Genomic DNA, 16,822 nt, shown 5'->3' on the forward strand with positions numbered 1-16,822 from the left:
ATTTGGCAATTATGAGTAAAGCTTTTGTAAACATTGATGTACAGGTCTTTGTTTTGTTTAGACTTTTTTTTTTTTTTTTTTTTTTTGACTCGGGTAAATACCTGAGAGTGGGATTGATTTGTCATAGGATAAGCATATGTATAACTTTATAAGAAGCGTATGTTTAACTTTATAAGGAACTGCTTTTAGGAGGCGAGTTTTTAAATCCAGATATGCCTAGTTGGGCATGGACAGCATTCGGATCAAAGAGGATGGCTAGGATGCACTGGTGATTACATCAGTTAGGATCCTGTTTCAGTAAATGGATCAGCAACCTTACTATCTTAGCTTAGCACAAAGAGGTCTGTTTTTCCCAAGTGGAAAAAAAAGTCTGGGGCTACTGCTGCTTAGCAGCACCATCAGGCACATTTTCTTGCTTGTTGCTCCTTAGTTGGTGGCTTTCTTCATGTCCGCTGGAAGGTTCCTGCATATCCAAATATTAAGCCCTCATTCTAGGCAAGACGACAAGAAAAAGGCAAAAGACACACAAAGCTGAGTTTGCCTCTTTTCATTGGCAGAACAGTAGCTCTGTTTTTAGACCCGACCAAGAGACTCCCACGTAGCTCTCATTGGCTATAAGTGGGTTGCTTGACCACTTTTAGTGACGACAGGGTTGGTGGAGCATCCCCAAATGAAATTGTTAAGGAAGAGGGGAGAACAGGCAGTTCGTAGTGTTGGCCTCGGTGCTTGGTGGCCAAGTTTAAAGCTCCTTGAATTTCAAAACTCTTTTTTTTTTTTTTTTTTTAATTTCAAACCTCTTAAGTGGTATTTGGAAGCAGCTCTATCCTGACTAAAGGATGGACTTGAGCAAGTGTTTAATATGCTTATTGGTGATGATTTTTATGTAAGATAGGTGGGGACAGAGGGGATAGAGTATAGTTCTAGTTTTTAGAATGTAGGCTGAAAGTATCCCATGACAGTGGACAGAAATGCCTTGGGAAAGGAATGGGTAAACCTGTGGAGTGAATAAATGAAGTTACAGATTTGTGAAATTTAGAGATGTTGAAAGAGAATGAGGATATTGGGTGAGGATGACAACTTGGGATGAAGTTTATACCTGTGATGTTGCCTTATTAATAAAGTGCTCTGTGGGGCGCCTGGGTGGCTCAGTCGGTTAAGCGTCCGACTTCGGCTCAGGTCATGATCTCACAGTCTGTGGGTTCGAGCCCCGCGTCGGGCTCTGTGCTGACAGCTCAGAGCCGGGAGCCTGTTTCGGATTCTGTGTCTCCCTCTCTCTCTGCCCCTCCCCTGCTCATGCTCTGTCTCTCTCTGTCGCAAAAATAAATAAAAACATTAAAAAAATAATAATAAAGTGCTCTGAGACGATCCCTTCGCACTTGCTGATTCATCTGAGGTTATTCCATATCTTGTTCCTCAAGTTCTTTCTCTGAAAATATTCATACATTGTTTCTCTAAGTGTACTTTATTAATAAAAAGCCTGGGAAACATTTCTTTTTTGGTACATTTGATAGATCTCTTAAGAATATGTGAATATTCTTTCCACTAGCAGTTTTTATAAAAACCAATTATAAAAATATATTTACGTTTTAAAATTCTATCATTCTCTATTAAAAAATGTTATTTGAAGGCCTAAAAAGAATAAATTTCACATCAATTTGGCAGAATAATCCGTATGTCTTGAATTTTATCTTTTGAGTGCTACCTTCTCTCTGAGGAAGGCATTGTATTCTTTGATATACAGGGAAGGTAAAGCCTTTATGTAATTGCTATGTTAAAAAACGTAAAAGATTTTCATACAGTAAGAATTTTAGAGTTGGAAGAGAATGCTAAAGATTTGGTTTATCTTTAAAGGAAGTACATCTTTACGTTTATTCCTTTATCCAGCCAAACTTGGAGATGCCCACTGTGTTTAAAAACTTTAAGGCTTTCTGGGGTGCGTGGGTGGCTCAGTCGGTGGAGTGTCAAATTCTTAATTTCGGCTCGGGTCATGATCTCCCGGTTCATGGGATCGAGTCCCACGTTAGGCTCTGTGCTGACAGCGTGGAGCCTGCCTGGGATGCTCTCTCTCCTTCTCTCTCTGCCCCTCCCCTGCTTGCACGCGCATGCTGCACACACTGTCTCTCAAAATAAAAAACCAAAAAACAACTTTAAGGCTTTCTGCTAATAGTCTGCAACCCACCCTGCCAGAAGCAATTCTTTCTTAATTCCTGACCTTTGAGGTATAAATGCTGTGATTTGGCATTCTAGAACACAGAATCTATCTGAAAACAGCGGTGGAAGTTTGCTAGAAACGTTGAAACGTATTTCACAGTAGACAGGGAGTCCACTAGGTGGAGTAGTAATGTGATACATGTTTCACTAGTTACTGTGGTGCTGAGGAAATTCTTTTAAGTTGTAACCCCAATTCTTTCAGAATTCCAACAGAAGGGGTCTGCTTCTAAAACATGCTACGTCTTTTTGAAGTCCAGAAAGACTTTGAAATAAAAATACAGTAGTATGGCTTGTGTGGAAGCAGTTGTGGGTCAGTGCCAGTAAAGAGGGATTGTGTTTATATAGAGAATAAGCTTAGGGGAAAAGTCAACAAATGGGTGGTGATTTGAGAAGGAAAGAGTCAGAGTATGACCGGAATGATGTGTGCCGAGATCACGGTTGGCATAGTTTTGACCGTTTATCGACCTCAGTGCTTAAGGATCATCACTGCAGGCTAAAGGCTGAGGCAAGGGGAAGACAGAGTAGGGAAGACAGGAAAGAAGGAGGAGAAGGAAAAAGGGCATATGGCTTTTTTAATCAAAGCTGCAAACTCTTCCTTATTCTTGTGTTTCAGTATTAATGTTGCTCTATATGTAACAAGGTCTTGTGTTTCTGGTTTTCCTTTTTTTTGGATAATTTGCTTTCTAGTGCCCTTGCTTTTCCTAGTTTTTAGTCTTCGGGTGCTGTGTAAATAGGAATGGCATAAATTTGGAAGAGGGTAAGCACTGAAAAATGGCATCTTGTAGCTTTTCAAGGGATATTAAAAGAGCCCTTACCTTTAGGAAAGTGTTACTTTAGTATCGGCTAGAGGCAAAGTTCGCTGTTTTAAAAGACTTCCACCATCGGAGTTTGCACAACCTCCTTGATGTCTTAAGGAGTTCTTTCTTAGATCTCACCTAAAATCCCCTTGCTGTCACATTTACATTCTTTACCTTTGGGAAGCACGTAGGTAGCCTCTGTTTGCTTGTTCGTGGCCCACTGTAGCACCAAGTCTTTAGTGCTTGGCGTATGGCTCAACATGGTCAGGGTCTGCAGTACTCAGAAGAAAAGTGTTGAAGAAACATTCGTAGTAAGAAGAAGTGAATTTCGGAGATGTGAAGGGTGTTGAGTGGCTGTGAGTCACTTGCCTAGACACTGTGGGGCCTGCGAACGTCATCACCGTTTTTCTCACCATTTCTGCGTCTGCGTGTTTCTGTCTTCAGATTGGGACCAGCTGGCTGCCATCCTTCCTGTCAGAGCGTTTATTGTCATTTCTCTTCCTCTTTTAAAGGCTGCAAATAGTTCCAGGTCCTTTCATCTTTCTTCAGAGGTTTTCTTTTTCATCTTGTTAATCATCTTTGAATCTCTTCTGAATCCCTTCCAAGTTTTATTTTTCCTCAACATTCCTCTTCAGTGTAGGGGCACAAAACTGAACACAGTGCCCTGAGAGTTTCTGACCACTTTTGAATATCATGAGAGGAAGATTTCACACTTGTACGTATGCCAGACTCCATTTCACATAACCTTAGATTATGTTTGCTTTCCAAAAGTCCAGTCATATGGTGCTGACTGGCTGTCAGATTTTTGTCTCCTATGACCTTGATCTTCTCCTCTTATGTTTATTTATAGCTTGTACATTCATCATCTTTTATTTATGGCGTTTACTTTCCTTGGCTGAATAGATTGCTTTGCACGGTCCTCATTGAAATTCATTGCCTTTTTTCTGATTATTTCACCACTTACTCAATGTCATTTCCATTCTTATCTTCCATTGTGGCCAACCCAAAGGCTTCATGTTGTCTGTGCCATTCAAATCAGTGATGCAGGTGTTAAAAAACAAAAACAAAAACAAAAAAAAAAGGGAAGTTGGGGTGGAAACAATGTCCTAGAAACAATGGCAGAACACAATTTGTTGATATTTCTTAAAATACTTACTCTGATGATCAGCCAAGCTGAGTGGTAGAGAGCTGTGTTCCCCCTCTGTCTGTGCTTTTTTTATACTCCTAAGATCTGTTCCCCTCACCACCAGAGTTTGCATCTCCACACAACTGTGCCAAGGGACAAAGAAAGCTTTGTCAGAGCAATTCATCTTGCACATTGCTGTCAGATTTAATCTTAATCACTGCCTTACACAGAGCTCTCCCTGTTCATAACTTTCAGTGGCTCCCTATTGTCACTGAAATAAATATAAACTTTCTAGTCTGGTTTCAAGGCACATTTAATGGCCTCAGCCTCCCTTTCTGTCTGATTGCTTGTAACTGTTTCGTACAAAATGAACCACTTGCCATTCCCTGGATATCTTGCACACCTTCTGAGGCTTTGGTTTGTTTGTATTGTTTATTCTGCTTAGAACACTGAAGCTTTTCCATCTGATTTCTGTTTATTAACACCATGTAAGACTAATTTCTTTCATCTTTCTTCTGGATTTCTCCTGCTGGATATGATCATTTCCTCCCACCCAGTCTTTGTACCTCTTTGGGGTACTTTTATTATATTTTGCCCTTTGTAATAGCTATTTGTGTGCTTTTCTTATCTTTTTTTGAGAACTGTTTCTTCCTCGTTTTGGTAACTTTGGGTGTACCTAGTATGTATTTGCATAAGTAATTGCATAGACTTACATTTTTTAAATAGTATTTATGGATAAATGGCAAATAAATGAACTATATCAGTTTGAGCACATTTTATGATATATTTAATTCACATTCTAGTATAAGCTCCTTATCTACTCATTGACTGGTGACAGTTTGTGGACTGACAGCTGGTCTACTTGAGTAGCATTGTCACAGTCTACTTTTTTTCCCTTAAAAAATTCTAGAAAGAATTAAAGGTTTAAAATGATTTATTGTATTAGTTATTAAATAAACAGAAATTGCTAAATGCAGTAATTGCTTGATTAGATAATTAAATTTGTACTCTAAAAGCCCTTTTATAATTGATTTTTATTGTTTTCTAGAAACTACCCTACTCTGGCCAATATTGAAAGAAAGAAAAAATTAAAACTTGAAAAGGAAAAGAGAGGAGCAGTTTTGACAACAACACAGTATGGGTAAGTTCCTTAAAATCGCTTGCATTCTCAATGCTTATTTTATTTTATTTTATTTTATTTTATTTTATTTTATTTTATTTTATTTTTTTAAATGTTTATTTCTTTATTTTGAGGGAGAGAGCGTGCCCGCATGTGCACAAGCCAGGGAGGGGCACGGGGAGGAGAGAATCCCAAGCAGACTCCATGCTCTCAGTACAGAGCCAGACACGGGGCTTGAACTCACAAACCATGAGGTCATAACCTGTGCCAAAATCAAGAGTCGGGGGCTCAACAGACTGAGCCACCCAGGCACCCCAACTCAATGCTTATTTTATTTATTTATTTTTTTTTTAATTTTTTTTTTTCAACGTTTTTTTATTTATTTTTGGGACAGAGAGAGACAGAGCATGAACGGGGGAGGGGCAGAGAGAGAGGGAGACACAGAATCGGAAACAGGCTCCAGGCTCCGAGCCATCAGCCCAGAGCCCGACGCGGGGCTCAAACTCACGGACCGCGAGATTGTGACCTGGCTGAAGTCGGACGCCCAACCGACTGCGCCACCCAGGCGCCCCTCAATGCTTATTTTAAACGAGTATGCTGAAAATTAATAAACGAGCATACACCAAAATCTTAAAATTTCTACATTTCTGATTCTGAAATCTCTGCTTTTATAAATTTTTAACTTCAGGATTTCTTTATTATTATTTTTTTTTTTTTAATTTTTTTTTAACGTTTTATTTATTTTTGAGACAGAGAGAGACAGAGCATGAACGGGGGAGGGGCAGAGAGAGAGGGAGACACAGAATCGGAAGCAGACTCCAGGCTCTGAGCCATCAGCCCAGAGCCCGACGCGGGGCTCGAACTCACGGACCGTGAGATCGTGACCTGAGCTGAAGTCGGCCGCTTAACCGACTGAGCCACCCAGGCGCCCCCAGGATTTCTTTAAATTATATTTTTAAACAGATAATACCCCATATTCGCGTGGTTTTCACAAAGACTCGTTAATAAGTATTTTCTGTCTTTGTCTCCTAGCTAAACAGTTGTCCTTCTCAGAGACAACCCATTTTTCCTTCCAGAGATACTTCATATAGCACATAAGATAGTAGTCTTTTTTTTTACTTTCTCCTTTTTTGACACTATTTCTATATCTTGCTTTTTTAGCCAAATGATATATTTGGAGATTGTCCCATATTAATAAATAACAAGCCTCCTCATTCTTCAAGGATGTATAGAACCCTAAGGGTAACCCACAGGTTTTTTTTTTTTTTTTTTTTCTTTTCTAAAACTAATTTCCCGTTGACAGGTACTTAAGTTTTTACCAATCTTTTACGAATAAAAATATGCCATGCTTGGCCTGCACATACATTTTACACATGTACAAATATTTCTAAGGATGGATTCCTAGAAGTGGATTTGCTGAGTCAAAAGATAAAATGTGTATTTGCAGTATTAATGGTTAACTGCCAAATAGCTGTCATAGCTTGCTCTCCCACCAGCGGCCTCTGAGATGCCCTGTTTTCCCCAGTCCCTCACCTTCATAGAAGTTTGTTCAAAATTGTTTCCATTTTGGGGCCCCTGGGTGGCTCGGTCGGTTGGACCGCTGACTACAGTTCAGGTCATGATCTCGCGGTCAGTGAGTTCGAGCCCTGCGTCAAGCTGTGTGCTAACAGTTTGGAGCCCGGAGCCTGCTTCCGATCCTGTGTCTCCCCCTCTCTCTGCCCCTTCCCTGCTGCTCTCTGTCTCTCTCTCAAAAATAATAAACATTAAAAAAAAAAATTAAAAAAAAATTGTCTCCATTTTATTTTTTTGCTAAAGTTTATTTTTAATATAAACAAAATCTGTAAATCTCAAGTGTACAACTCGGGTTTATACACATACACACATACACCTATACATCCGTGCAACCTCCACACAGATTAATATACAAAATGTCTTCGCCTCATAAATCTCTCTTAAGCTCTCCCTAGTTCGATGCCTCTCCGCAAAGATGACCTCTCTTCTGATTTCTGTCATCACAGATTTATTTTGCCTGCTCTTGGAACCTTATATAAAAATCATATAATATATATTCTTTGGTGTAAGATTTCTATGGTTCAGAATTATTTTGTGCTATTCATTCATTTCATGTGTAGCTGTAAACTGTTCATTCTTGTGTAGAACTCATTTGTAAGAATATCCATTCTACTGTTGGACATTAGGGTTGTTTCCAGTGTGGATTATTATGAATAAGCTGTTACTAATGAACATCCTTTTCTTTTTTTTTTAAAGTTTATTTATTTTGAGAGAGAGAAAATCCCAAGCATGCTTTGCACGGTCAGTGCAGAGCCCAACGCAGGGGTCAAACTCACGAACTGTGAGATTATGACCTGAGTGGAAGTCAGACTTAACCAACTGAGCCACCCAGGCACCCCGAACATTCCTTTACATGTCTTTTGGGAACATAAGTACTCATTTTCACTGGTCATATATATGCTGGATCATTGGGCATCTGTATGTTTAGCTTTGATAGGTAAAGCCGAACAGTTTTCCACAATGGTTGTACCAATTTACACTCGTACTGATTGTGTATCTAATTGCCCTTGTTTCCTGACTAATGCTTAGTTATGCCTTTTCCTCATGTCATACCATTTCTCTCTTGACTAATGATGTGGGACACCTTTTTTAAAAGTTAAGAAAAAATTTTTTAAAGTTTATTTTGAGAGGGACAGAGCAAGAGAGAGTGTGTGTGAGTGGCAGAGGGGCAGAGAGAGAGAGAGACAGAGAGAGACAGAGAGAGAGACAGAGAGACAGAGAGAATCCCAAGCAGGCTTTCATGCTGTTAGCATGGAGCCTGACATGGGCTCAATCCAGTGAACCATGAGATCATGACCTGAGTCGAAATCAAGTCAGATGCCTAACCAACTGAGCCACCCATGTTGCCCCTATTTTTATTTTTATTTTATTTTACTTTTTATTTTTAAAAATTGATTTATTTTGAGAGAGTGTGAGTAGGGGAGGGGTGGAGAGGGGTTGGAGAGAGAATCCCAAGCAGACTCCCTGCTGGCTGTGCAGAGACCGACACGGGGCTTGAACTCACAAACCGTGAGTGAGCGAGAATCAAGAGTCTGGATGCTTAACTGACTGAGCCACTCAGGCACCCCCCCCCCCCCACCATTTTTATTTTAGGTAGAGAGAGAGAGCAAGAGTGCGTGAGCAGGGAAGAGGGGTGGGGTGGGGAGAGAGAATCTCAAGCAGGCTCCATGCTCAGTGCAGAGCCTGATACAGGGCTTAGTTCCACAACCTTAGGATCGTGACCTGAGCCCAGATCAAAAGTTGGACGTTCAACTGACCAAACCACCCAGGTGCTGCTGATGTTGGACACCTTTTTATTTGCTTATCAGCCATTTTGCTATTTTCTATTTTTATTAATTTTTTTTTTTTTTTTTTTTTTTAAATTTTTTTTTTTTTTTTTCAACTTTTTTTTTTTTAAATTTATTTTTGGGACAGAGAGAGACAGAGCATGAACCGGGGAGGGGCAGAGAGAGAGGGAGACACAGAATCGGAAACAGGCTCCAGGCTCCGAGCCATCAGCCCAGAGCCTGACGCGGGGCTCGAACTCACGGACCGCGAGATCGTGACCTGGCTGAAGTCGGACGCTTAACCGACTGCGCCACCCAGGCGCCCCAATTTTTTTTTTTTTAACGTTTATTTATTTTTGAGACAGAGAGAGACAGAGCATGAACGGGGGAGGGGCAGAGAGAGAGGGAGGCACAGAATCGGAAGCAGGCTCTAGGCTCTGAGCCATTAGCCCAGAGCCCGATGTGGGGCTCGAACTCACGGACCGCGAGATCGTGACCTGAGCTGAAGTCCGACGCTTAACCGACTGAGCCACCCAGGCGCCCCAATTTTGCTATTTTCTTGTGAAGTGCCAGTTCAAGTTTCAACCAGTTTTTAATTGGGTTGCTTTTCTTGATTTGTAGGAGTTATTTACTTAGATACAAATCCTATTTTGAGTAGAGTGTATATATGCAAATATACCCTCACAACTTATGACTTGCCTTTTTACTCTCTTAATGAGTGTCCTTTTTTCCCCCCAGTAAAATAGCAAGTATTAATCGCTCAGATATCTGGAGTCAGTTGGGGTTCAGTTAGATCTTGACAAAGTTCAGTCACAGCTGGGGTTTGGTAGGCTGATGGCTGATCTAGCCTGGCTGATGGCTGGGGTACCTACATATTTACCATTTCTGGTACTCTTCATTCTTTAATGGTGATCCATCTTTTCGTCTAATAGCATTTTCCTTTTGCTAAAACACTTTCTTTGACATTTCTTGTAGTAAAGAATCGCTGGAGGTGACTTCTTTCAGCTTTTGTGTGTCTGAAAAGGTTTTTCTTTGCCTTTCTTTTTGTATCTTTTTTTTTTTTTTTTTTTGAGAGAGAGAGAGAGAGAGACCGTATGCAAGTGGGAGAGCGGGGCAGAGGGAGAGAGAGAGAGAATCATAAGTGGAGGCTCCATCCTCAGCGCAGAGCCTGATGAGGGGCTCGATCCCACAACCTTGGCTGGGATCGTGACCTGAGCTGAAATCAAGAGTTGGACACTTAACCGACTGAGCCACCCAGGCGCCCTAATTTTTTTTGTTATATGTCCTGTTTTTTTTGTTGTTGTTTCCTTCCTTGCCTCCTTTTGGAATAATTGAATAATTTGTTAATATTCTGCTCCCCCTCTATTAGCTTTTTAGTTGTAATTGTTCCTTTATCTCTCCACTTCATGTGCATCTACACTTTAACTTATGTTATACTTTAAGTGTTTTAAAGTGTTGATTAAATAAACTTTTTATTTTATTTATTTATCTATGTTTAATGTTTTATTTACTTTTTGAGAGAGTGCAAGTGGGGGAGGTACAGAGAGAGGGGGACAGGGGATCCCAAGCGGGCTCTGCACTGACAGCAGCGAGCTCGATGGGCTTGAACTCGCCAACTGTGAGATCACGACCTGAGCTGAACTCAGATGCTCAACCAACTGAGCCACCCAGGCGCCCCTAAACTTTTCCCTGTAAATGATTGTTAGGCAACTGTGTAAAGGAACTACTCCCTCAAAGGTGGGGCAGTGCAACTTCCAGATACATCACTTTTCAGTGAAGTCTTACTGATCTCATCAGTTAAAGGTCATTCCAGGGGCACTTGGCTGGCTCAGTCAGTAGATCATGAGACTCTTGATCTTGGGGTTGTGAGTTCGAACCCCATGTTGGGTATAGAGATTACTGGAAAAAAAAAACCTTAAAAAAAAGGTCATTCTAATTCATTGCTTATTACTGAATACCTTAAAAATGATCATTTAGAAGTCATCTGTGGTGAGGTACTGTAGGAGCAGAATACAGGGAAGGCTTCTGTGAATGGGAGCCTATGGAAAGTGGCATCTCTTCATCATCCTCATGGGGACTGTGAGCCAGAGGCAAGACTCTTAACTTGTTTTACCTGTGATGAAATTGTTGAGGCCTGACGTCTGCGGTTGCACATTAGAAATCGGTCCATGGTTTTCTGCAAAATTTGGAGCCTATATATGATTTTTTGGAATGAGACTTTGTAAGGATTATGGTGACCCTAAAAGAATTAAGAACCTTTGGATTACAGAAATATTAACCGAATATGTTGGCTTAGCAAGTTATTTAGAAAATGTTATGGTAATAACTACCATTTATTAAGGGCTCACTGTGGCACTTTATATTAATTCTATGTGTCTGTGATTCCCTTTCTACAAACAAGGGATTAAGCAGACTCAGGGATATTAATATTGTCCAAGAGGCACAGCTAGTAAGTGGCAAAATTGGGATTTGAACCCAGATTTCTAATTTCGATATTCCTAACTGCAGCCTCCATTATTAATGAAAAACAAAACAAAAAAAAAAACAAACAAAAAAAGAATTCTGGTAAATGACAAATTAGAAAAAAAAATGTATTCTTGTGAAAATTCATCCCCACCAAAGGATACTTTGTATTTTCTATTGAGAATGTGTAACAAACCTTTTTTTGAAATTTTTCCCTATACATAGCTTACATTAGAATATGCTTGTGTAAGCACTGTTTTTCTTCTAAGAGGAGTAATTGTAGTCATTGAGAGGGCACTTGATTTGAGATAGCTGTGAAACTGTGCTCAGTTTATGATCTTTAAGCTTATCCTCTTACAAAGTGAAGAGAGTAGTACCTGTCTAGCCAATTTCAAAGAGCTGTCATGAAGATCAAACAAGGCAGCATATTTGTAAGTGCGTCAGAAACTTTAAGACGCCTGTAGAATGACTAGACAAGAGTTAACACACTTTGTAAGTTTAAGAAACACTTTTATGCACAATCAGAATGAAAATTCTGCCAGTTAAATTCACCTCCTGTTGATCATACAACATAGACCATTTTCAGAGGGGTTAAAATACGGGAGGAAATGTGCACCTTGGAATTCATAAAGTGGTATTTATTGTCGTGTGTTATTTTATTAAAGTTCTGCCATAAAGTTCCCTATCCTTGGAAGCCATTGAGTTTCTTTCTTTTATCTCTTGAATGTAGTAGGCTACAAATGAATGATTGATTTGGTGGCTAGGTTTCTTTTGCATTCAAGTACTCTCCTTTAAATTTTTCTTGGGAGGAGGGCACCTGGGTGGCTCAGTGTGTTAAGCGTTAGACTCTTGGTTTTGGCTCAGGTCATAATTTCATGGCCCTGAGATCGAGCTCTGCATTGGGCTCCCCACTGGGCAGGAGCCTGCTTGAGATTCTCTCTTTCTCTCTCTCTCTGCCCTTCCCCCACTGGTGCTTTCTTGTGGTTTCTCTCAAAAAAAATTTTTTTTTCTTTTTCTTGGGGGGTCAGTGCCTTTTATATTAAGAATCGCATTTTTCTCACTCCAGCAAGATGAAAGGGATGTCCAGACATTCACATATGGCAAAGATCAGAAGTCCTGGCAGGCATCACAAATGGAAAAATGACTGTGTTGGACAGACAGCAGCCACTGGATCTGGTAGTAGCTTGCGTGATTCGAAGCCTGAAGATCCGCCCAAGGCAAATGCAGATCCTCTGGGTGTTTTGGTAAACACGGACTCTGGTAAGCTAAACAGAAAAGCAGCATGTTGATAAGCTTACAGGCCATGGTGCTGAACTTGATTCTTCACAGTGTTATTTGTGGAGAGTCTAATGGCAAATATGTACAAAAGTAGAATGATGCTTTTTTTTTTCTTTGTAATGGGAGTGTCTTGTCAAAACCCTCATTTCAGGTCATTTTTTCTGAATCTTGGGGAGTGGGTGCATGAGGCAGACAGATATGAAAGGAAGGTTGTATTTATTGGATAATTTTCATAGTATGGTGTAATCTTGGGAACTTTCTTAAGATTGTTCTGAATGTGTTAATGCTATAGATTCAAAATCTTTGTTATGTTAATTTTTCGCCCACCAGTGAAGTGGGTAATTCCAGCGGAAGCCAGTATTATTTATGCAGCTAAGCGTGAACGTAATCTCTTTGGGTAAATGATATTATTTCATTGTATTTGATACTGTTCTTCCTCAGCCCATAGAATATATTTATATTAGCCTTAAATTCCCTTATTCTTGCTTAATAAGTTGAAAAATTAAAGGACCAGAATGCTGCTAACCACATAGAGATACCCTCCAGCCTCTGAGGCTCCATTTTCCCTTCTGAAAAATAAAAATGTAGATGTAAGTGTCTTGAAAAACAAAAATGTAGGTGTAAATACTTCTGCCATCTTTCCTTCCAATAATGTATGTGTGTTCTCTTCTGCAAAGGAGTGTTATTAGTGAGTGGACTGGTTTTACATTATAAGTTTGCTAGCAAGCTCTGTTCCGCTTGGAAGACAATGGCTTCTGTGATAATCACATGGCAAATTATTAAACTTATGGATGGCAAGAGATGGGGTCACTCATTCAGTGACTGAATCAGGATGGAAGGGATCTTGGTATAAGAGAGTATTGGGCTAAGAATAAGATAGAATTTAGTTAGAATGATAGTAATTATTTTAACACCAACTAATACTTATGGAGTAAAGTACTTAACTGTGCTCTATGTGCTTTGTACGTGTTAACTCTTTTTCTCATAGCAAACCTTTTCTAATGCATAGGTACTGTTGCTACTGCCATTTTAGAACTGAGGGACGCAGGGTAAGGAATTTACCTTAGTGCAGCTGCTAGCTAATGCCAGAGCCAAAGTTTGAATTTAACAGTCTGACTCGACCGGACACTAGACTTCCTCTAAATGTGAAGTCTGAATTTATCTAAAAAAATATTGTACGAGCCTAGGATAGTTGAGATGTAGGAGAGAGTTTAGAAAAGGCAACTTTTTATCCTTGTTGATAGCAAGGAAAAGGCAGATGACATCTGGGCCAGGGCTGTTTACTCTTGGACACTGATTTTTTTCCCTTCAAAGATATTAGAGCCCACACACACTTCATCAGATTCACAGTGTGTGACCTTGATGATAAAAACCATCTGTATTCAAGTATAAACTTTCATGTCATTAAAATACTTGAAACACAAAGACTACTGTTAAAATTAGTAAGTTAGTGATTTGAAAATTATGTAATTCTTCATGCACTTTTCTAAATGAACATTTGAAGGACTTTGTAATGTTGCATAGTCTTTATCCTGTTAGCTTTGGTAGATGGGTAATTCTGTTTTCTTTCTCTTTTTTTAAATTTTTTTTTTTTTCAACGTTTTTTATTTATTTTTGGGACAGAGAGAGACAGAGCATGAACGGGGGAGGGTCAGAGAGAGAGGGAGACACAGAACCGGAAACAGGCTCCAGGCTCTGAGCCATCAGCCCAGAGCCTGACGCGGGGCTCGAACTCATGGACCGCGAGATCGTGACCCGGCTGAAGTCGGACGCTTAACCGACTGCGCCACCCAGGCGCCCCTCTTTCTCTTTTTTTAAGTAATCTCTACACCCAACATGGGGTTCAAACTCACAACCCTGAGATCGAGAGTCTCATGCTCTATTGACTGAGCCAGACAGAACCCCCTTCTGTTTTCTCATTTTTAAAGAAGTATTTTAGTATGTGGTGATCTGGTGAAATACCAACAAAAAGATGATTATATATTTTGCTCTATGAAGCCTGTATCTAGGTATTCAGGAGATACTTTAGATGTGAGAACAGTGTAAATACCTTCATGTTCATGGTAGAAAGCATTTAGTCAGATTCCTAGCAGCAGTTAAATGAGGGATCTCAAGTAATTTTGTTTTGGTTTAAATGTTGAAACCTTTACTTATACTGAGGATCAAAGATAGCAATGTACCTGTATTGAGGGTCAAAGATGATTATGTAAGTCTTGAATATAAAACTCTTACAAGTAAGTTTTAAGTTTATGATAATGTTCTTTAAGGAAATTTAAAAAAAAATGATCAAATTAGGGTAGCTTTATTTTGTGGGAGAGATTCCATTTAAATTTATGTTATCCTTTACCTGGGATTTCTTCTGGACTTTTATATTTTCCAAAAGAATGTTTAGAGCATTGGTTCTTCAACTTTTCACTCCAGTTGTAGCTACAAAAAGCTGTGTGTACCATATTTTCACATGCCCAGATATTGTCAGCATGTCTGCTCTCCAATCTGTCAGTCCTACACTTGTTTGCAGGCAGCTTCCTTCTCCATGGGCCTGAGCCGGCCCACCTTACGATCGGTTGTCATGCTCATTATCCAGGTTATCGTTGGCAGGGCACCATTGTAATAATATGGCCCTGTTCATGCTCTCAGGTGGCAGTTTTCATCACTAATTTCACTTTTACAATGACGATTTCTCAATGCTTTACTTTTTTTTTTCTCCTTTTTTAGGCTCAGAACCTTATGTAGACATCAGCATTCACATCTTAAACAAGAACAGTTTTTAAGGATCTTTATAGACTTCAGATCATGCTTAGAAAACCAGTGTTTTTTGTGATAGTTGGCAGGATGTGAACACTGATTAATTGCGCAGGTGCTTTAACTGGGGATTGATACTGTTACACAGGGAAAGCCTATCATTTGGAGTCTCCCAGTTTATCAGTTTTGAATATGGCCTGTTGTTACTAGATGTCCTTAATGGTGCTGTATTTTTTTTTTTTTAATAGTTCCTTGCATATTCTGCTAACCCATCTCGCAAGGTGTTGTTGCAAATCTGTTTTTGGTACCTCATTCGTTGGGACCATGTTTATTTGTTGTTTAAGTATATATACAACATGTTTTATGGCTTTCCTGACATGTGGTTTTACTAAGTGTTGTCTGAGCTAGAAAGAAAAGAGCTGGGCAATGATGTGCGTCAAGCATCGCTGACTGAAGTGCCTCAGCATCCACAAAACAAAAAAGATCCAAGTTGTCAGTCGTATAGTATAAATATAGCTATTGTCATAGAATCACTGGGGGACATCAGTCTTTACACTGACATTAAGGTAGGTGGGCTTCTGGCGTTTAAAAGGTAGATGTGAAAATAAGAAAATAAGCTAGCATGTCAGTTGCCATGAATGCTTGTTGTTAATACTTGTTTTTGAGAGTTGGAAACTGTAAAGCAAGGTTTCCATTTTTTAGGGTGACTTTTTCAACATACTGCGTTTTCTTTAGGGTACATAATCGATAAATCTTCACGGAGCTAGAGCGTGTAATTGTGTTTTGCTTCATAAAGGCTATAGGAAATAGGGGGACAAAGGCGAGAGACACGTAAAGAAAGAAGTTGTAGGAAGAAGCCAGATGGGAAGCGTTTACACCTAGGGTTTATACTTACAAAGTCTGCAAGACTTACAGAGGGCATTTTTTTCCCACTTTTCATTTCAGTAAGGATTTACTTGAGGTCCCACATTCTGCTTGTTCAGGATTGTAATTTAGAGAAGTTTCTCCCTGCTTTCAAGAAATTCATAGTCCAGTGATAAATTTTAGATTATTATATATATATGTATTTTGGTCAGAGGGCATATGATATGTATGTGTGAGAGATTGAGGTGAGGTTTACCCTAAGGAAAGTATTGCTAAGGTTTTAACAGTAAGAGAAATTATTTGAGCTAGTATTTTGTAATCATTTTAAAGTTTGATTTTATCATCTTCATTGCTCCTATCTTTATACTGGCATTTTTGGGTTAGAGAGGTGTTTCGGCTGCTTTTGTTAAAAAGTGAGTGAATTTTCGTGAGTATAATTTTGTCGGCCAGTACAGTGCCTTCAGCATACTCTTTGCAGCTGCTAAAAATGCCTGCGTTTGAACTGCTGGTAGATCCAAGGGACTTTGGGAATGGCTTTTTTTTTTTTTTTTTTTTTTTTTTGATGAAAAGCCATGGTCGAGGACTGTTTTGATAGGGCCAAAAAGATGATCCCCCTTTTCAAAGTGTTATTGCATATCATGGATTCCCAAAACATGCCTGAGGGAGAACGAAAGCGGGGAGCAATTGTTCACTTGTGTGGACTCCTAGCTCTTACCCATGGGGAGGGTACTCAAGTGCAGCGAACTGTGTGACAGTCCTGGTAGTGAGTTCACCAGGCATCCATATTGTGGTTTTACCATTGTCAAACTGAAGAAACCAGGGCCTTTTGGAGAAATGATTGACTGTAGAGTCAATATGGATTGGATCCTGAAACAAGAGAAGA

The 16,822-nt window shown here is 39.6% G+C and overlaps 1 protein-coding gene across 1 annotated transcript in view; it reads left to right on the plus strand.

The window, feature by feature from the left end:
• The window catches only part of NUFIP1 (nuclear FMR1 interacting protein 1), a 39,522-nt gene that overhangs the window by 13,412 nt on the left and 9,288 nt on the right, over positions 1-16,822 (plus strand). Inside the window, exons 6-7 of the mRNA XM_042922094.1 lie at positions 5,183-5,275; positions 12,122-12,315. Of these exons, the coding sequence (XP_042778028.1) occupies positions 5,183-5,275; positions 12,122-12,315 (287 nt within the window). The remainder of the gene's footprint in view (positions 1-5,182; positions 5,276-12,121; positions 12,316-16,822) is intronic.

The sequence above is a fragment of the Panthera leo genome, chromosome A1 (genome assembly GCF_018350215.1).
Source record: "Panthera leo isolate Ple1 chromosome A1, P.leo_Ple1_pat1.1, whole genome shotgun sequence".
NCBI lineage: Eukaryota > Metazoa > Chordata > Mammalia > Carnivora > Felidae > Panthera > Panthera leo.